This window comes from Ailuropoda melanoleuca, chromosome 15 (genome assembly GCF_002007445.2).
Source record: "Ailuropoda melanoleuca isolate Jingjing chromosome 15, ASM200744v2, whole genome shotgun sequence".
NCBI lineage: Eukaryota > Metazoa > Chordata > Mammalia > Carnivora > Ursidae > Ailuropoda > Ailuropoda melanoleuca.
Window position 1 is genome coordinate 17787643 of NC_048232.1, and position 22347 is coordinate 17809989.

The window sequence follows — 22347 nt, forward strand, 5'->3', positions numbered from 1 at the left end:
TTTTTTTTTTGTTTTTTGTTTTCCTGGGCTTACCTATTGATTTAGAATGGTAATTTTTTTTAAAAAAATCACAGTCATTTATTTATCCACAAACTCTCATTAAGAATGTAATTTTTGCCACCTATTGTATTGGGCATTGATGACAGATGGATACGGTATTAGACCAACTCAGGTTGTAGACACATTTTATATTACTGAAGGTCATAGTTAATAAAATGTGATAAGTTCCGTGACATAGGTAAACACAGCGTTATTGAATACATAGGGTACTTCCTAACTGTGATGTTAGGGAATCTGTAAATTTTAGTAAGAAAAATGATTGCAGAGGTAAATTTGGAAGGACAGTAGTCATTAGGCAAGTCCACTAAAGAATGGTCTGGAAATAGAGAAAAAGTTGTTTGCCTGAAGCAGATTTTGTATAACTAGAGTAGTTTGTGGCGAGAATGTAGAAATAAGTCTGGGGAGATCTTGAAGAGTCCTTGCTCCCCCATCATGCCACCATCACTCACCGTTCACGTTAGTACATGGAATGCACTGGAGGGAGGTAGGGGGCTGGCTAGGAGCTGGCACACCCAAGTATTAAGGAATCGATTGGGGAACAGTGTGAAGTAAAGATTTTGATTAGACTTTAGAGATGTTCAGGTAAAGAGGAAGAGAAAGTGATCAGGAATAGTTGCAAAGTTTCTGATTCGGACAACAGGACAGCAAATGTGCCATTTCCTGAGCTGGGGAAAATGGGAAGAGAAGCACCTCTTGGGAGAAGATCCTGGCTTCGTTTTTAAACACGTGGTGATTGTGGTATTTGTGGCACATTCACATGGATATACTCAGAATGTATTCAGAATATGGCGCTCAGGAAAGAGATAAAGCAATTTATATAAATCACATGGCCTTCAGCATACATGCTTGAAGCTGTGGGTGTGGGGGAGATTAATATAGAGAGAAAGACAAAAGGTGGAGGACAGTTAAGAAAAAAAAACAAACACAGAAAGACACTGAGATGTGGTCATAGGCACAAGAGGACAGCGAAAAGAGAGCGATAATTGTAAATGACATGTAGAAAGCCTTAAATACGGAGAGTATTCACAGGTTGGAATGTTTTTGAGAGATCATGTAAGATTTGGCCTAAAAACTGTGGATTGGGAAAAGCACAACAGAATTCCTGTTTATCTTGGAAAGGGAACTTGCTGTGGACAGGAAGGGCAGAATTCTGAAGCCCATCTTTTATAGAAAAAGTAGTCAAAGAGAGAAATCAACTATAGACAACTCTTCCAGGAAGCTGACACTTAGCATGTGATGTAGGATGAAATAAGAGGTGTTTTTTTGTTTTGTTTTGTTTTTTTAAGTTGGTTTTGAGACCCTTGCACATGTTTAAATGTTGTAGGAATAAGGATTCTGAAATGGTTACAATTTAAGCAGGGAAATCAATAGCAAATGGTATTTAAAGGCCTTTTATTCTTGCAAAAATAAATGTTCTAGTGATCAGAATTGTGGTGATGAGTTCGGCATTTAAAACTAATTCATATTTAATATTGTCTTTCCAGTAGAAACATTTTTTCTAAAAAACTGAAGTGGTACATCTTTACCAAAAATACCCCCTTTCCCTTAAAGAAAAAAGATAGGAGAAAAAATAAGTATGGTTTAATTATAAGGGAAAATAGCACAAAACTAGGAGCATTCCTCTTACTGATATTCCCCTAGTTCATCAGATGTGTCAGTCAGTATCCTGGCAAGACACAGATGGCACGTTGATATTGTAAAATTTGAGATTATTTAGCAAAGGGGTTACTTATAGGGAAACGGTGGCAGAAAGAAACCACAACAGACAGTAAAAGCAGAAGCTGTTATCACCCATAGACCAAAGGATGTAAGAGGAGGGTAGATTTGTCTTAACCTGGAATCAAAGAGGTTGCTTGATACGAAGTCGGGGAACAGCTAGCCCATGGTGATCTCACAGCCTCCTTCATCCATGTTGCCTCTTGCTGGTTGTACACATCACCCAAACCCAAGGAGAAACTAGAGGACAAAGAAAGATGTGGATGTGTCCTTTATAGTTCAGCCTTCTGGATCCCGAGTAGAGAGAAAAGATGCAGAAAGGTTCAGGAAAGGCCCCTGGAAACTGTCAGTGATGGATGTGACTGTGAAAAAGATAAGGAAGTGGATAGTCTACCCACTTTCTAACTTTATTTTCCAATAGTCAATGTGTCTTATGAAGTTGATTGCCATTTGGAAGATTTAGAATGGGTCACGCTCTTCAGATTTGTGGATCAGCCTTTATCATCAATATTCTTATTAGCCTTTAAATATGTTAGCTGTGATCCCAGCATCTTATGGTGCTTCTCAGTGATAGTATAAAGATCATCCCTCTGCATTTGGCAGCTTCTTACAAAAGTGTTCCTCAGCTTATTCAGCGTTAAAATCATGGTGATTGTCTATTTTCCAGAGATACTGAAGAATTGGATGAATACAGTCAATTGTGTAATACACATAAGTTATTATTCTTTCCCCATTAAGTTGTTTTTGAAATTTTATAAAAAATTATTTAAACTGCTAAGATATTGCAGTAAGAGTAGTAGTTGGTTTTAGTTTAAGGATAGAACAAATATCCATCCTGCTCCGTGCTAGGTATGGGCATGCCTTGAAATGCTGATAGCCTTCATTCTCAGGGTGCAAGACCATGGTCACTCTGCTCTTAGAACTGTTGGACTGCATACATGAGTTTTCATCTTAATAGTAAATGGATACACATTCCTAGACACATGTACTTTGCTTTTGTGTATATTTGGCATGCAGCAACAATTTATAAAAGGAATTTTGCTTTAGGAAAGTAACTCCAATGAACCCTTCATGAATTGCTTATATTTAATATATCTTCAATATGTGAGTGAATGAGCTAAAAGCCACAGGATTTTCTGTTACTTGGCTTGTTTTGGTAAGAAAGAGTATCATCCTTTAGGATGATAGATTGAAATAAGTATTTTTATAGACATTAAACTGTAATGTTCGAATATGGTGAAAGTAGATATTGTCCAGGGAAATTCTGAAACCTGAGTTTCCTATAAATTTAATATATAGATTATTTGGAGTACTTTTGGAATTTTTCTTTGTCATATATGTAGTAATAATAAAGAAGAAAGTAATGGTTTGATTAATTTTCCTTTATTCAATACAATGTTTTTTGCTGTGTGGTTTTCAATAAATACAACTTGCTATTCATAATTTATTTGCTATCTACTTTCAGAAGGAAATTGATAAATATCTGTTAACTTTAATGTTATACTATTTTAAATGCCATAGAAACTAAGATTTTAGTTTCAAATTTCATAAAACTTCTAATTTTTAACTTCCTCAAGAAGGGAAAAGTAAGACTTTTTATAAATTAAAACCATTTATTTTGTTACATATTTTATACTATTTTAAATGCCATAGAAACTAAGATTTTAGTTTCAAATTTCATAAAACTTCTAATTTTTAACTTCCTCAAGAAGGGAAAAGTAAGACTTTTAATAAATTAAAACCATTTATTTTGTTACATATTTTTTTATGTTTCAATACTATTTGGGCCAAAACTGAGGACTTATACCACATACAGGTTAGAGCTCTTCATAGCACAGTCAACTTAAAAATAAGCTATCAGTCACACTGGGTGCAGGAATATGGATGGATTAGTATTTTGAAGAGTAGAAGTGTTTGAAATAATGCTTCAGCAGTAGATGAATATTATCTATCAACTTTGTATACAAATTTCAACATACTATATTATTTAAAACTTTAACTGTTGAGGTACCTGGGTGGCTCAGTCGGTTAAGCTTCCAAAACTTGGTTTCGGCTCAGGTTGTGATCTCAGGGTCATGAGGTCAAGCCCCATATCAGGCTCTGTGCTCAGCCTGGAGTCTGCCTGAGATTCTCTCTCCCTCTCTCTGCCCCTCCCGTTTATATTCTCTCTCTCTCTCTCAAATAAATAAATCTTTAAAAAAATTTTTTTTAAAAACCCTTAACACTGTCATCTTAATATGCTCTCTCAGCCCCTTGCAATGCAAAACAATGATGATAAAAATGTTCATACACACACACACATATGTGCATGAATATATAGATGCATGTATATATGTACATATTCATTTTTTACAAATACCTCTTCATCTTATAAGAGTTGGAAGATTATTCTATTTCCTAGTTGACTTGCTTTGCAATATCATTTATCTTGTCAATGTAGATCTTAAAATTATTTAACCTTTTGCAAAAGCTTAAAGATCATTTCTTCTGGGACCTTAGCCAGTTCTGCAGTCTGGTTTCGCCAGTGGTTTTTGAGTTTGTCTGCACTACCTCCTCACACAAACTCCCCAGTGAGAGGCAAACTGCTTTCCTCACTGTTCTAAAGTCAAACATATTGATTCCCCATTTATAGATTTTGTTCCCACTCTGCTAAATGGCTTTTACTAGAAACGTGAAAATTTAAAACATCTCAAGACTCTACTCTTTCAGTCTTTGCAGACTTTCATGCACTAAAGGAACCTCTTATTTTTATAATACTTATTTGTACCGATGCTTTACCAATTAAGTCTGGCCTTACAGCATTTCTTTTTTATTATTATTTTGAACTATTAACTGCTTTCATATTGTCATTTTGCTTTTACTTCTGTACGTGTTCTGGTCACTCTTCTTTTTGTTTTTTTTCTGGTCACTCTTTCTGTTCCCCTGCACTCTCCAGTTGAAGTGCTAAGCATAGAGTCATAGCCGCAGCTCAATGATATTTAGTGGTGGGGACTGATGTTCTAGAACCACAGGATTACTCAATGAAAAGCATCACTTTAAGTTTCAGAGCTGGCATTTTTAATCAGTGGAAAGACACACTCTTAAAAACACTTTATATCCAACTTGAAAATTAATTTTGATGGGCAGCTGTTGAACTGTGTCAGTAACCTATGATAACTCAAACAATTCCAGCCCATAAATACACTTAAAGAAAAGAAAAAAATCATAATAATACTGCTAAAATTTGTGTAAGACCTATCCATGGGGATATTATTCCTGAGTCTTCTAAAATATCAATTTAGCTTGAGAAGTTTGAACTTAATTGTCTTTATTCTAGTAGAAGTAACTCCCCAGGTTTATCATTAAAAAAAAAAAATTCTAGCAGCAGGTTTGGATTAAAATGTTTAAATAAGGTATTGTACATGGCACCATTAGGTAAGTCAGAGAAAAGCAGAACCATTCTTGTTGAACTTGGGTTAAGCGCCACAAAGCCCTGGCTGTTCACTGCTGCCCTCCACTTACCTCTGCAGAACCCTAGGACTCAAAGGATCAAGGATAGACCATCAATGTAATCAATATCATTATTATTTCATGCTTTTTGAAATCTATCCAGAATTCCTGACAAGATGGTGCAATGGGTCCATGCTCCGACATTCCCTCTATTCCAAACACAACAAAGCTAGATGGAAGAGCTATCACATAAAAAGGCTTAGAGACAGGACAGATTTCAGCGTGGGGCAAAACTGGAGTAGAACCAGAGAAGACAGATCAGGCCTGAAGCCTAAGCCTGCTCGTTTCCAGGTTCTCAGGCCAATAGGAGCCAAGAGAGATGCTCATGGCAGCCTGGAATGAAGCGTTCTGGTTCAGCGCTAACTTGTAAAAAGAACCTAAATAGTATTACTGCTTTTCAGGAAATTATAGTCCTAATGAGACAAGAGAACAAGAGGGAGGAAGACAAAAATACAGTTTCAGGACTAAGAGTAGCATCTGGGGGAAGTTGAGTACTTGGCAGGACTAGATTGCTATGGAAGGGTCAGTACCCTTGGTTAGCATCAGTAAAGTCGGCTTTTTGAAACAACTCGTCTTATGAGCAAGACCTACACTTGTCTCTTGAAGTCAGGCCGACAAGAGTCTCTGGAATTGGTAAAATGCACCATGCTGTGAAGGCACAGAGTCACAGTACATTGAGCGGCAGTGGCCTACATCATGTACCCGGGGACCACCCGGCACTCACAACCGTGTGGAAATTGATGAATGTTCAAGTAATGGTTGCTGTCATTTCAATTGCGCATAATGGCAGGGACATTAGGGGAGCAACAGAGGCACAGAGAGCTCTGCCTTGACATAAAAGTCTAAAATCAATTCAGACTACATAGTACACACAGTGTACTTTACACATACACACCTGTATAATAGTACATAGTGCACAGCTGGGAAATGATTCTATCCAGAAACTTCTTTTTGAAGAATCAAAGAGAACTATAATATATAATTTAAATATAGGACTAGAAAGAGGAGGGATGATACAATAAACTGTCTTAATATTTCACTATAAGAAATTCATTTAAATAAGTGATGATTGTTGTTCCCTCCCCCCCAACCCCCTAGCCAACGGGAGCTGTTCTGACGGTGCGTTGATGTGCACTTCCTCTAACAGCTGTATCCCAGTTCACGAGCGCTGTGATGGTTTGGCCAACTGCATGGATTTCCAGCTTGATGAGTCCAGCTGCTCAGGTATTCTATTTCCATGAAAATATTCTTTACAATGTAAGCCAATAACTTAAACCTGTAGATGATAAAAATATCAAAACTTGAAATTCTAAATAATTGCCGAGTATGGAATAATTGGATTTCTATTATTGGTTTGGTGCCGGAAGAATATTAACATTGTTACACATATAAAAAGTTTATAAATATATAGTATAATGAACTCATGCTTATTCTATATAAACGATGTCCCCAAATAAAAATCACACACTTATTTTTAATATAACTTAAAGTTATTAGTATTTGATAATCTCTTTGATGCAAATTCCTTGGTTTATAATACAAGGAAACACTCTAAAATATTATTAATTTTTTAATTATAATTTTTCCCACTTCTTCATAAGAGGTCCCTATTTGCATGATCTAGTCCTGTTTAAAAGTCAATTTATTAAGCTTTAGACTCACTTTTAAACATTTTTCTATCCTGACCCTGGAATATTTATCAGAGCTGATAATGTATGTTTGTGATTATACTTTTATCAAAACTGCTTTAAAATTCTCTAATTTATTATAGTCCATTGCTCACATCTTTCCTGGGTAATTGAACTTTTATTTCATGCAGGAGATATATGAAATAATAGATAGGGGCCATATAAATATCTCACAACTAAAAGATAATATAAATTGGTAATAAAAGATATATTCAATCATATTTTCTAAATAAATTGGAGATATTTAATATCAAAACTAGGTATATTCTTTGTATCTTTCAAGAGAGCAGACTATTATGAGATAAGTGACAAAAGTATGATAATTATAATCAAATCACAGTGCAAAAATCTTATTTTTTATGCTGCCAAAATGAATACTCACAGAGCACTGAATTTTATGAGTACAAAAGGAAATCAAGAAGCGAGCAGATTTGGTCCCATAAAATATGCAAAGATGAATGCTCTCTGCCATTATTTCTGTACCAGGCATGCTTATACATCAGATTGATACCCAAAAGGAAATGCTTTCACTTTCTTTTCAAAATAAGAAAGATATTAACGATAGTTTCATTCTTCGAAGCTCTTAAGACAAAGCACTGATATCTAGTACCCAAATTTGTTTGCATAAAGGTGAGATTTTGTTCAGGAGAGTTCTTTATGAGAACAAACATATCATAACGTGTTATGGTTTATCATATGATTTTATGTATTTTACCTTTAAAAATATGATCAGAAAAACAGAAGACTGGCCATTCATCTTGAGTGACTGACAACCTGTAGGTAATAATAGAGAGCACATTCTGGTTGCCCCATCTGGTTTAGTCATTCACCAATTCATTCATAGTTCATTTACAAAATACACGTCATATCGCCCCAGCAATAAAGGGTTACAGTAATATAAAGAATTAGTGAAACAGTTTTCAGAAATAAAATCCACATTATATTTTTTGTTCTCTATATTTCTGTGCTTTTTAGTTTGTCAAACAAATACGAGGAAGTCAATGCTCCTTTGTTTAAGAATGCGTCTCTGGGTGCACCTGGGTGGCTCAGTAGTTAAGCCTCTGCCTTCAGCTCAGGTCATGATCCCAGCATCCTGGGATCCAGCCCCACGTTGGGCTCCCCACTCAGTGGAGAGCCTGCTTCTCCCTCTGCCCCTGGCCCTGCTTGGGCTCTCTCACTCTTGCTCTGCATGCTCTCTCTCTCTTGAATAAATAAATAAAATCTTTAAAAAAAATGCGTCTCAGCTTAACCCATACTAAGAGGTGTCAGTGCCTGTGACACCTTCCCCTTCCTTTCCAAACATCATATCCCTTTACGGACAGCATTTCATAGACTTTATGAGCCCAATCCTGACAGCATCCAATAATGTCCCTGGTCACAGAGCAGGTGGTAAGCATCTGGTCTCCCCTCACCTGAGGTTTAAGTCATTAACGGGAACATTGACCTCAGGCCCTGTGTAAGTGTTGCAGGTTAAGTATATTTCAACGAGGCCTGTGTGTTCCCAAGTTACGTTAGAAAGGCATATCGTTTTCAAGTTTTGGTTGCTTATGCAACAGAAAATTATTGAACAGAATGTGTCTGGCTTAATTTAAATTTGGAGTCTTTTTCCAGTCATCTGTAGTAGTAGAGGTTAATGAAAGTTATGTTAAGGTGATACTATAATTATGATAATAATCCTTTGAAGGATAATTAGGAAAAGGCATTAAAAATATAAAGTTGTAGGGGTACCTGGGTGGCTCAGTCAGTTAAGCATCTGACTGCAGCTCAGGTCATGATCCTGGGCTCCTGGGATCAAGCCCTGCATCACACTCCCTGCTCAGTAGGGAATCTGCTTCTTCCTCTCCCTCTGCCCCTCCCTTCCCCCCCCACTCATGTTCATTCTCTCTCAAATAAATAAAATATTTGGAAAAAAAATAAAGTTGTAGGATGGGATATTATTAATACAATTTAATATGTATATATATATTTTTTAGAATGTATTTTAGAATGTATACAGCAGTGAAAATGGGTGAACCACAGCTGTAGTCATTAACATGGATTACGCTTACAAATACATTATTTTTAGAAATGTACACTGGAATATGCAAATAACATGATTCCAATTTTTTGAAAAAGTGTTCTATGATTATTGTTTGCATGCCTATTAATGTTTCAGAAGGTTTTATTTTTATTAAGCTTTTTAAAATTTTAATTCTAGTAGACTCAACATAGTGTTATATTAGTTTCAGGTGTACAGCGTAGTGATTCAATGCTATACATGACTCAGTGCTCACCATGATAAGTGTGCTTTTCATCCCCTTCACCTGTTTCACCCATCCCCCTCCATCTCCCCTTTGCTTTATTTTAAATGAATACCCTCAGTTAAAGTTATTTTTTTTTAAATAAGAACATTTTTTACTTGAAGCATACACCAAACCAAAGCGCTATAGAGCTTTGCCAAATTTCTAAGCCATAGTTAATCTTCCCTGCAGTCCCCATGCTGGGATTTCAAGATAAAGAGAACAGTCTGTGCCCACTGGGTATTCGGTTTACTGCACCAAATCAGTTGGTTTTCTGGAAGACTCTTAGATCCATACAGCTCCTGAAACTACAGGCAAGTTATTGTATGCGTATATTTAATCCATGACAGTACATAAATACTGTACCATTCAGAGAAGTTCATGATCATAATATCAGGAACAGCAAGGGGTTATACAAATTCTGACCTGAATAGCAGCTCATTTGACATTTTTAGACTAACAGGCTTTGGAGTTAGAAGACTGGAATTCAGTTCAATATCTGCTGCTCCCTTGCTATTAACTTGAGCAAATTATATTATTAACCAGTTTCCTCCTCTGTGAGAAAGGATATATACGGGTATACCATATAATGCTATGAGGATTAAATGAGGTAATGCCAGTAAAACTCTTAGGACAGTCTTCAGAGCAGGACTTCAGTAAAAGATAGTGGTAGTGGTGTTCATAATGGTAGAGGGGGAAAAGGAAAGGAAAGGAAAAGCTGGAGAGAGCATTGGCAATAGAAATTAGGTTTCATGGGCAATTTAAAGAATCCCCAAATATAGGGAGCTGGCTGAGAACAATTATTTAATACATTATGCATACCACTCACTAGTAAGGAAATGTTACAAATATATTTCATTTTATCCTCTCAGCAGCCCTAGAAGACAAGGTGATAGATATAATTCTCACTTTAAACACGAGAAACCTTATACATAAAGTACCTAGCCCAAAGTTACACAACCCATTAACTGAGCCAAGTGTCAGTGAGGGAAAACCAGGAATCACGTGACTGTCAGTCTTCTCAGCAATCCACTATGCAACAGCTGTCACTTCCTAGGCCTCCAGACACGTTGAAAGAGACCGCCCCACACACACACACATACAGAGCTGTCCAATTTATATGTGTTCCGGCTTTTCCAGAGTGATACACCAGAGTGGAATTGAACTTGAACTCTTCATAGAATGCTATTGCTATGTAGTCAGTTGAGTCATACTGGCCTCCAGATACATGGTCATAATAATCAATGCAAGAGGGTACAAGGCAGTGAGACACTGATGTGTCTACACAGCCTGAACTCATGCTAATTCTAATATCGACCCCATAGATCCCAACTTGCCATTTGAGAACTATCTACTTACCTCCTGGAAGTATTTTTTTTTAAAGAATTTATTTATTTGAGAAAGAGAATGAGAGAGAGAGAGAGCATGAGTAGGGGGAGGGTCAAAGGGAGAAGCAGGCTCCCCGTGGAGCAGGGAACCCAATGCAGGATCATGACCTGAGCCAGAAGCAGTCGCTTAGCCAACTGAGCCACCCAGGTGCCCATCTCCTGGAAGTATTTAATCTCTTCATTGCTAACTAGTCATAGACATCCCCTCCCCATTTCATCTGTTCCCTGCTTTAAATTGTTTTGAGTAAATTAAAGGTGAAAATATGTTGTACTGGGTCTTTCCATCGTATAGATGAAGAACCTAGGTCTAAACAAACTGAAAAGAGTTTGTTGTGGAGGTGACCTACAAATCATCTCTCCAAAACACCAAGTTTAACTCCCTGCTCCGGCCAGTGCTTCCTTTCACCGTGCTCCACTACCCAGTGTAATAAAATGCATATTTAAATTTCCGTAGCATTATTTTGATATAAAGCAAGCCTATGTTTTACTCTCAGCAATCAAGGTAAATATTAATGACCCCAGGTGGGAAAAAATGTGCAGCTGTGTGTATTTTGATGTTCTTCAATATCACTCTACAGTTTTTTCTAATAAAAACAAAGCCCTTATGTGAGGAAGACTAAAATTGTACCTAAGACCAAACATAACCATAAAATGGTTTATCTAAAAGGTTTGTTGCTATTTATGCTTTATCAAGCCAGTGGGCTAATTTTAGTCAAACCAGCCAAGTTCTTGTTTAGGAAAGAAATTTCACATCTTTTCCGTTCAGCTGAGCGTGCCCGGAAGCCTGAGGGGTGTAGCTGTACCGCCGTCTTTAGTAACACACTCCTGTGTTGTGATTAAATAGGGAAAAGGAGGGAAGGTGAGATGGGAACTACAGGTGACCCTTAAGCAGCACAGGTTCGAACTGTGGGGCTCCACTTACAGGCAGAGTTTTTACAGGAAAGTACTGGAAATGCCATTTCTCTTCCTTATGGTTTTCCTAATAGCATTTTCTTCTCTCTAGCTTACTTTATTGCACAAATACAGTATATAATACATACCACATACAAAAGATATGCTCACCGACTGTTTATATTATCAGGCTCCCAGTCAACAGTAGGCGATTGGTAGTTAAGTTTTGAGGGAGTTAAAAGTTATCTGTAGATTGTTAAATGTGCAGGAGTTAAGGCCCCAAACCCCCATGTTGTTCCGGGCCAACTATATTCCTGGATAAGCAAATCACGGGAAACCTTTGAAAACAAAAAGGACACCAGACACGTGGTATATTGAAAATGTGTTCCCACGCTGCAACCTCCCTCCTTTCCTATTTTTCCTCTTTCCTACTGCCTCTTGCGCCCCCTTCCCAGTGTTCAATGACTGGCTCCACAATCTCTCTCTGGTTGTCCTTCAGAGTTTTCCACCGATAGATATGTTCCTACATGAAATTTTTGTTTCTCCTTATTACTTTTCTACTATTTTCATTATCATCATCCTTTCTCTGCCCAAGTAAATTGTTCCTCTCTCTGCTGGGGTTAGTCTGCTCCCGTAAAAACAAAGACTATCTTTGTGACACCATGACACCTAAAAAATGATCTCAAGTGATTTTTGTGGGGCAAGCATGAAAAGTAATGATAGCTGAAAGGCAGAGGGAGAAATACGAAGCTTCAAATCCATGCCCTAGCCTGTATTTTATCTGGGCTTCAGACCTGCAAATAATATTGCCCAAGGAATACTTCCACTTGGATATCCCCTTAGCCACTTAAAACACCAGCATCTTTCCCTATAAATTCTCCCTACCCCACAGATCCCCCAATTTAGTGAATGAAACCACCAACTAGCCAGAGCCCCAGCCAGAAACTTGAACATCACCCTTGATTCTTCCAAATAATCACCAGATGTTTCAGTCCCAACATTTGAATACCTCCCCAATCCCCACAATTCTCACCCTCCTACTCCACCTTGTTCCTTCAGGCAACCACCGTTTCTTACTGGATTATTACAAAAAGCTCTTAACTGGGTTCCTGAATTTTAGTCTTAGCCCTTCTGTTGACTTTACATACTGGATCCAGAATTGTCTTTTTAAAGCGTTAGTTTCTTAAAATTCTGGCCTCCTAGGTTAAAGTTTAAACTCCTCACTGAGCCTATATGATCTGGCCCCTGTGTGTCGCTGACCTTCTCGCATACTCCCTTCACATTATCAGTCCAACCAGGCCGAACTTCCTTCAGATCTTTAAACATACCACACTCTCTTCTTGGGCCTCTGAGTCTTTATGACTGTCTTTACACACACACACACACACACACACACACACACACACACACACACACACACACCTGCCCAAATGAATGCCTGATTTTCTTCTGGAAAGCTTTATCCCCCAAATTTGATGTAGGTGCTCTTCTTGGTACTCCCATCAACCTTGTTACATCCATTCCAAATTACATTACTTTTAATATCGCATTTTAATTCCCGTGACTTTTTTTTTTTCATTTTTCCCCATAAAGCTGGAAGGTCAATGAGAGCAAAGACCACAACTGTATCTTTTTTAGGTCAACATGTCTTAAGCATGTGCCATGAGCTAGGCATTTTCTAACATTCTCAACAACTCTGTGAGATAGGTACTATTTTTAACACTGTTTGACAGAGGGGAACTGGAAGCACAGAGAGATTAACTAGCTTATCCTATATCATACAGCTAATGAAGTTGAGTTGAGATTCTTCCTCAGGCAGTCTTGTTCTGGTGCCTGCAGCTTTAACAGTTGTGTAAACTGCCTATATTATTTATTGTTATATATCTAGTGCCTAGCCTAGTGCCAGACATTAACAGAAGCTCAGAATAGATGTGTTGAATTCCAAGTTTCCACCAAGTATTGGAGTTAAGACAGCTACACCAGGAGAGAATTGGTATCCTGCCATTGGTATCCTGCAAGAGAGCAGTTGTCAAAAAAAGCGAAGAAAAGCAATTTGGGTGTTAAGTGAGTAGGGAAACGAACAGGTCTTAGTAGATCAGGATGGATGTGAGGATCCAAGGACACTTTAAATAACCCTGCAGATCTAAAGGCACTAACCACTTCCAGAGTCATACCTATGTGACAATATCTAGCTGCTGCTTTTGTTTTTAATAAGCTTTTGGGTTTGTTTGTTTGTTTGTTTTTAGTTTGAAAACCCAGTCTTTTATTTTTTAATTTTTTATTATGTTCAGTTAGCCAGCATATAGTGCATCATAAGTTTTTGTTGTAGTGTTCAGCGATTCATTAGTTGAATATAACACCCAATGCTCATTACAACACGTGCCCTCCTTAACAACCATCATCCAGTTACCCCCTCCCCTTCCCCCCAACCCCCTCCTTTCTGTAACCCTCAATTTGTTTTTAATCTATAAGCAAACCACCTTTAAAAATAAATGTTGATGCGAACCTTGAAGGAGGGAATGATACAAGCAGCAAGAGAGTAGGGCAATGAAAGTCAGTTTGAGCTATGCTGATGTCTGTCACGGATGCAAAGGTAGGACATGCACAGGCACGAGTGACATTTTACCAAAAAGACAAGGTCACCCATGCAAAGCACACTCTGTCATGATAGTGACTACTGTGTGGAACTTAAGACAATAAATGTTGCATTAAAGAACAAATTTCAGTATATTCACAAATATGTCATGCAGACATGTTCTAAATACNTCACCGACTGTTTATATTATCAGGCTCCCAGTCAACAGTAGGCGATTGGTAGTTAAGTTTTGAGGGAGTTAAAAGTTATCTGTAGATTGTTAATGTGCAGGAGTTAAGGCCCCAAACCCCCATGTTGTTCCGGGCCAACTATATTCCTGGATAAGCAAATCACGGGAAACCTTTGAAAACAAAAAGGACACCAGACACGTGGTATATTGAAAATGTGTTCCCACGCTGCAACCTCCCTCCTTTCCTATTTTTCCTCTTTCCTACTGCCTCTTGCGCCCCCTTCCCAGTGTTCAATGACTGGCTCCACAATCTCTCTCTGGTTGTCCTTCAGAGTTTTCCACCAATAGATATTTTCCTACATGAAATTTTTGTTTCTCCTTATTACTTTTCTACTATTTTCATTATCATCATCCTTTCTCTGCCCAAGTAAATTGTTCCTCTCTCTGCTGGGGTTAGTCTACTCCTGTAAAAACAAAGACTATCTTTGTGACACCATGACACCTAAAAAATGATCTCGAGTGATTTTTGTGGGGCAAGCATGAAAAGTAATGATAGCTGAAAGGCAGAGGGAGAAATACGAAGCTTCAAATCCATGCCCTAGCCTGTATTTTATCTGGGCTTCAGACCTGCAAATAATATTGCCCAAGGAATACTTCCACTTGGATATCCCCTTAGCCACTTAAAACACCAGCATCTTTCCCTATAAATTCTCCCTACCCCACAGATCCCCCAATTTAGTGAATGAAACCACCAACTAGCCAGAGCCCCAGCCAGAAACTTGAACATCACCCTTGATTCTTCCAAATAATCACCAGATGTTTCAGTCCCAACATTTGAATACCTCCCAAATCCCCACAATTCTCACCCTCCTACTCCACCTTGTTCCTTCAGGCAACCACCGTTTCTTACTGGATTATTACAAAAAGCTCTTAACTGGGTTCCTGAATTTTAGTCTTAGCCCTTCTGTCGACTTTACATAATGGATCCAGAATTGTCTTTTTAAAGTGTTAGTTTCTTAAAATTCTGGCCTCCTAGGTTAAAGTTTAAACTCCTCACTGAGCCTATATGATCTGGCTCCTGTGTGCCGCTGACCTTCTCGCATACTCTCTTCACATTATCAGTCCAACCAGGCCAAACTTTCTTCAGATCTTTAAACATACCACACTCTCTTCTTGGGCCTCTGAGTCTTTATGACTGTCTTTACACCACACACACACACACACACACACACACACACACACACACACACACACACACCTGCCCAAATGAATGCCTGATTTTCTTCTGGAAAGCTTTATCCCCCAAATTTGATGTAGGTGCTCTTCTTGGTACTCCCATCAACCTTGTTACATCCATTCCAAATTACATTACTTTTAATATCGTATTTTAATTCCCGTGACTTTTTTTTTTTTTTTGCATTTTTTCTCCATAAAGCTGGAAGGTCAATGAGAGCAAAGACCACAACTGTATCTTTTTTAGGTCAACATGTCTTAAGCATGTGCTATGAGCTAGGCATTTTCTAACATTCTCAACAACTCTGTGAGATAGGTACTATTTTTAACCCTGTTTGACAGAGGGGAACCGGAAGCACAGAGAGATTAACTAGCTTATCCTATATCATACAGCTAATGAAGTTGAGTTGAGATTCTTCCTCAGGCAGTCTTGTTCTGGTGCCTGCAGCTTTAACAGTTGTGTAAACTGCCTATATTATTTATTGTTATGTATCTAGTGCCTAGCCTAGTGCCAGACATTAACAGAAGCTCAGAATAGATGTGTTGAATTCCAAGTTTCCACCAAGTATTGGAGTTAAGACAGCTACACCAGGAGAGAATTGGTATCCTGCCATTGGTATCCTGCAAGAGAGCAGTTGTCAAAAAAAGCGAAGAAAAGCAATTTGGGTGTTAAGTGAGTAGGGAAACGAACAGGTCTTAGTAGATCAGGATGGATGTGAGGATCCAAGGACACTGTAAAGAACCCTGCAGATCTAAAGGCACTAACCACTTCCAGAGTCATACCTATGTGACAATATCTAGCTGCTGCTTTTGTTTTTAATAAGCTTTTGGGTTTGTTTGTTTGTTTGTTTTTAGTTTGAAAACCCAGTCTTTTATTTTTTAATTTTTTATTATGTTCAGTTAGCCAGCATATAGTGCATCATAAGTTTTTGTTGTAGTGTTCAGCGATTCATTAGTTGAATATAACACCCAATGCTCATTACAACACGTGCCCTCCTTAACACCCATCATCCAGTTACCCCCTCCCCCTCCCCCAACCCCCTCCTTTCTGTAACCCTCAATTTGTTTTTAATCTATAAGCAAACCACCTTTAAAAATAAATGTTGATGCGAACCTTGAAGGAGGGAATGATACAAGCAGCAAGAGAGTAGGGCAATGAAAGTCAGTTTGAGCTATGCTGATGTCTGTCACGGATGCAAAGGTAGGACATGCACAGGCACGAGTGACATTTTACCAAAAAGACAAGGTCACCCATGCAAAGCACACTCTGTCATGATAGTGACTACTGTGTGGAACTTAAGACAATAAATGTTGCATTAAAGAACAAATTTCAGTATATTCACAAATATGTCATGCAGACATGTTCTAAATACGTAGATTTTACTTAATCCAGGGGAGAAAAAAATCTTCTCTTATGGTCAACCGCTCAGGCATGTGAAGAGAATGAACACATCAAGGGCAGCAAGGGCCACTGAACAAATTTGTGGGACACAGGAAAGTAGACTAGAAGAATTCTTGTGCTTTTAGCAACTGGGAAGCAATTGACTTTCAGTGTCTAGGTTTAATGCAATGATTAACAGTAATATGTCCTCCTCTTTCCTAATCATATTTACAATTAACTGTGGGTTTTGTGATGCTTCTTTTTAGAGTGTCCATTAGGTTACTGCAGAAATGGTGGCAATTGTGTAGTGGAGAAGAACGGACCTGTGTGTCGGTAAGGAGCATTGTCTACTTTTTCTTTGAACAGTGATTGCCATTGACTTACTTTTTATTCTCGAAGCTGATATAATACGACACCAATGAACACGAGGTTATTAAGGCAAAAATAGTGGATAATGGCATTATTTGCNCCAATGAACACGAGGTTATTAAGGCAAAAATAGTGGATAATGGCATTATTTGCGTTTGTCTGTCTGAATAAGAAAAAGGAAGATGTGAGTATATTTTAGAAAAAAGATTGCAATTATTTTTTTTAAGATTTTATTTATTTGTTTGACAGAGAGAGACAGCCAGTGAGAGAGCAAACACAAGCAGGGGGAGTGGGATACAATTATTTAACATGATTTTATGTCTTAACATTTTATTTTGTATAGGACATAGTTTTAATACTCATTCATTCTTATTTATAATATTTATATCAGGTTATAAAAAGTTGTTTTATATGGGTGTCATCCTATTTCAGATGAACTTAGTGTCTGTATTTCCTTATTCCCTTTTTATTTCACATTTCATATTTCTCTTTTCTAACAACAAAGGATAAAATTAATTCATAAATAAGACTTTTTTCTAGTTTATGCAAGGATGTTTATGCGTAGCCAAAGTTAAGGTACAGATAAGGAATACATTTGCATACTTAAAGCAAAAATAAACAAAAACAGTCCTTGTGATTTCTTTGGGGAATTATTTATATTGCATATCAAAGATTGCTTGATTTTCTCCCTCACTCTTTAGGGAATTGTGCAAAACAGTTTCATAAATTCCAAAGGAAATGATGCATATTCCATTATATTTGTGTTTATGACTTTTTAATCTAGCAGACCAATGTATATATTGCTTTGCTTATTAGAGGATGGATCGTAGGTTGATAAGTCATAACAAAACACATAGAAGTATCTGGAAAGCAGTGATTGAGAGTTGTTTAAATCCTTATATCCTTCTGAGTCAACACTTGTATTTTAGGAAAAGTTGTTTATCCCTTATAAAAGCAAAAATCTCTACCGGTTAACACAACAACAAAAATTTTTTATGATGAGATATGTTTAGACACTGTTTTAACATTGTTGAAAGCAAATTATTAATGGGTTTCTCTAAGTGTTTTGTCTCTCTGTTTCATTACATAATTTATTTCACAACATCTCAACAAAATTATACTTTCCCCTGTATCAGTTTCCATGGAAATTAATTTGTCACAAACTGTGAGTTGATGGAAAGACAGGATGCATAGTATTAATTTCTAAAAATCTCCTGAAGAAGTTAAGAATGATGCCATAAGTAATGTCTATCAAATGTCAGCTGAGTGGATAATGTTATTTCGTGTCAACTGTTTATAGTAAGGAGGTTTGGATTTTTGTCTTCTCTAACCCTGCCAGACAAGAAAGATCTTTCGTACTGTAGCTAGTCTCCGCTAAGGAAGCAGAGTTTTGCGTTCTTGGCAATGTCCTCTGGTACTTAAATAAACTTTAAAAATGGAAATCCAGATGGTGACGTCTGAAACGTGTTTCTCTCACATGAGAAAACTCTAACATGGGGGAGAAGATGCAATGGGAAGATTAAGAGGCAAAGGGACCAGAGGAAGGAAATCGATGCAGCAAAATGTAGAAAGAAATTCATTAATCAAATATTTTAATATAGTATTTTTGATAGTAAACAATACTTTTTGAATAGTGAAATCACAAATCACCACCAGTATAAACAAATATTTGAAATTAGTGTTCTTTTCAACATAGGTATGAAAAATGACTTGAGGTTTTTTTCATATTGTAATACGGTAATGTCTTCATTCAGATCCTAATTACTTTAAAACCGTGAACCTAAAGTAAACATATGTATATTATAATAAACTTTTAGAAGGCATGCAGTAGTGTTTCAAGCAAAAAGTAGAAATCCCAGCATCTAAACCCCACTCTGTAGTATTATGGCTTCTATCCACTGAAATATGATTTTCCTTTCACCGACACATGTACACACACCAACACACATTTGTTTCTTACAGAAATATGAATTATACTTTACACGTTCACTTTACATCTTGTTCATGGTTTTTTTTTCCTCTTTGTAGAATATTGTGTTGTTGGTCATGTCAGTACATATGGCTCTAAGTCCATCACTTCCTGGCTGTGTAGTGTTGAGTAAATTTCTTAATCTAATATGTCCAGCTTCTTCTCTGGCAAACTGGAGTGGACAATAGCACCTACCTCATAGGGTAGTTGTGGGACTTGAAGGGGTTGATATATGTGAGACCCTCGGTACTGTGTCTGACATACAAAAGATACTACAGGAACGCTAGCAATCAGAACAATCCCATCATCCCTTTTTATTCTGTGTAGTCTACAATACTTAATGTAGTGTTCATCATCACTTAAATAACCTCATTAATCTTATTAATGGTTGTTTAGTTTCTTTCTTAAATAATTGCTTTCACAAATAACCTTACAACATCCATCCTTTGACTTGTTTGCACAATTCTTTAAGCATGACATATCTTACTGAAATGCAAAATAACAATGTAAATTATTTCTAGTTGCATTTAGTATCAAATTCATTTCCAATTAAATTTCGTATCCAGGTGATCTTTCACACACAGGTATTCTTTTTGGGATTACAGGTTAAACGAGGATGGCTTTAGAATGCGAAGTTTTAGAGTAAATATAAAGCACTATGAAAAGATGTTGACTTTATGTCAAACTCCTGTCATTCCCCAGTGTGAGAATTCAAGGTCTTTGTCACCCAAAGAAGTAAGGACAGAACCAAAGCCCATCTCTTATCTGGGCATTGTGAATATAAGAACTTCATGGTATCAAAAAGGAGGCCTATCACCGAGCCTTTGGGTTTTCTTTTGGGATCTAAGGTGCCTTGAGAAAGGACCTTCAGTTTTTAGCTGTGATCCTAGAGAAGAGAGACTTAAGGAAAAAAAAGTCATTTGGGTTGCTGGAAATTTATAATTATCCACAAGTGTAAACACTACTAGGTTAACCATGGTTTTCCATTACTTGAGGAGCACCAACAGGGTGGCATGTCTGAGGGTTGAAGAAGCAAATCATGATCCAAAAGAGGGAAATTATTCCTCACCTAAGGAGGCTTGGTTATATTGTTTTGATATATCAATATGTTTCTTTGAAAAAAAAAAGTCCAAGCTATGTAATATAAATTCGAAAGGACAGGAAAGAGGTTATAAAGAAAAAAATATCAAGTTATCAATGTTAAAAGAAAGAAATAGGAAACAGTATCAAATTAATGCATATATAATTATATATACACATAGATAAATTTATATATTTCATATATATGTGTATACGTGAGGTCACGTAGTTAGTGAAAGTAGGCAGAAAAATATTAAAGCTTGGGTTAATTTATAGATTTTGAATACAGTTTATCAACAGCTACCCTGTCCCGCTAGGTTCCACATTCTTAAATTCATTTGCCAATAAGACACCAGAGTTTATTTAATAAAATAAAACCACACCTTTCTGATAAAAACAATCCCCAAAGACTTGAATAAGTAGAAAGATATTTCCTTTTCTGAATGGCTGGCTCAAAATAATAAGGATCTTAGTTCTTCCTAGGTTAATCTATATATTTAATGCAATTCCAACAAAAATACCCACAAGCTTTTTGTGGGGGTAAACAATTTGATATTAAAGTTCATATGGAAAATGAACATGGGACTAGCTGGTTAAACACAGAAAAACATGCTATTAGGGACTGAGGAGCCCTACTAGTATAAATGGAATGCTCTTATTATTAAAGCAATGTGTGGTGCAGACACTTGAAAGACATTTCAGATGAGTGAAGTAGAAAATCTAGAAATATGTTCTAGTGCATATGAAAATTTAGTAAATGATAAAAATCGCATCTCAAATCAGTAGAAGGATGGACTTTTTTACAAGAAATGTCGGGGCAACCTGTTAGCTACTTGGAAAAAGATAAAATTGGTATAATTTCTGTGGAGGTGATTTTGGCAATATCTAACAAAACTATATATCCATATACTTTTTGACAGTTCCACTTCTAGAATTTATACTGGTGATAAAACTCCAACAACTCTGTAAGAATATAGAGTAACAAAGTTACTCACTGCAGGATTCTTATAATTTCAAAAGATTGGAAACAACTTAAACGTCTACATATAGGAGAGTGTTGAATAAACCACGGCATATCCACACAAGGGGGTATAACTGGAATATGGAACAGTTAAGGAGTGTCCCTTTAGCCATGTGTAGAAAGATGTTGCATGGGGCAGCATAAAGGAAAATGAAGAAATATAGAATAGTTACTGGAACTGTTCTGCAGTTCTTTCATTTGACTCAAATGTTAAAAGTCTGGAAAGTAGTGGTGCCTGGGTGGCTCAGATGCTTAAGTGTCTGCCTTCGGCTTAGGTCATGATCTCTGGGTCCTGGGATCGAGCCCGACCTCGGACTCCTGGCTTAGCAGGGAGTCTCCTTCTTCTGCCTCTCCCCACTATTTGTGCTCGAGCTCTTTCTCTCTCTCTCAAAGGAGTAAATAAAAATAATTTAAAAACACCTGGATGTTATTGTGGATAATAACATGTCAGAACCTCTTAAGTGTTTGACATGCCTTTGACCTTCACATAAATCTATAAGGCAGATGGTCATGTACTAATTTAGCAGTTAATGAAATGAGACTTCGTGGAGTGAAATTAAGTAATTTTCTAAGAAACAAAAAGCAGGAAAATGGTGGAACTCAGGGCGCCTAGGTGACTCAATTGCTTAAGCATCTGCCTTCAGCTCAGGTCACGATCCCAGGGTCCTGGGATCGAGCCTCCTATTAGGCTCCCTGCTCAGTGGGGAGTCTGCTTCTCCCTCTCGCTCTGCCGCTCTCCCTGCTTGTGCGCTCACTCACTCTCTCTCTCAAATAAATAAATAAAATCTTAAAAAAAGAAAATGGTGGAGTTCAGATTCCAACCTAAGTCTTTTGCCGAAGGTCTATATCCTAGGTTATCAACCACCGTGGCATGTTTCCTCTTTGGAGATTTGACTAGATAGCTTATGAGTCTATGATTGTAAGAGTCTATGAGTAGAAATATGAATCAAATGCCTACAGAAAATCTAGAACTAAACTTTATTTGCACTTGGCTATTTGCTGTTGTTTTTTTTTTTTT

General features: G+C 37.2%; 1 protein-coding gene across 1 annotated transcript in view; it reads left to right on the forward strand.

Annotated features, from left to right (window-relative positions):
• Nucleotides 1–22347, forward strand: part of MALRD1 (MAM and LDL receptor class A domain containing 1) — a 683830-nt gene that overhangs the window by 532436 nt on the left and 129047 nt on the right. Inside the window, exons 27-28 of the mRNA XM_034644348.1 lie at nucleotides 6364–6489; nucleotides 17157–17223. Coding sequence (XP_034500239.1) covers nucleotides 6364–6489; nucleotides 17157–17223 — 193 coding nt within the window. The remainder of the gene's footprint in view (nucleotides 1–6363; nucleotides 6490–17156; nucleotides 17224–22347) is intronic.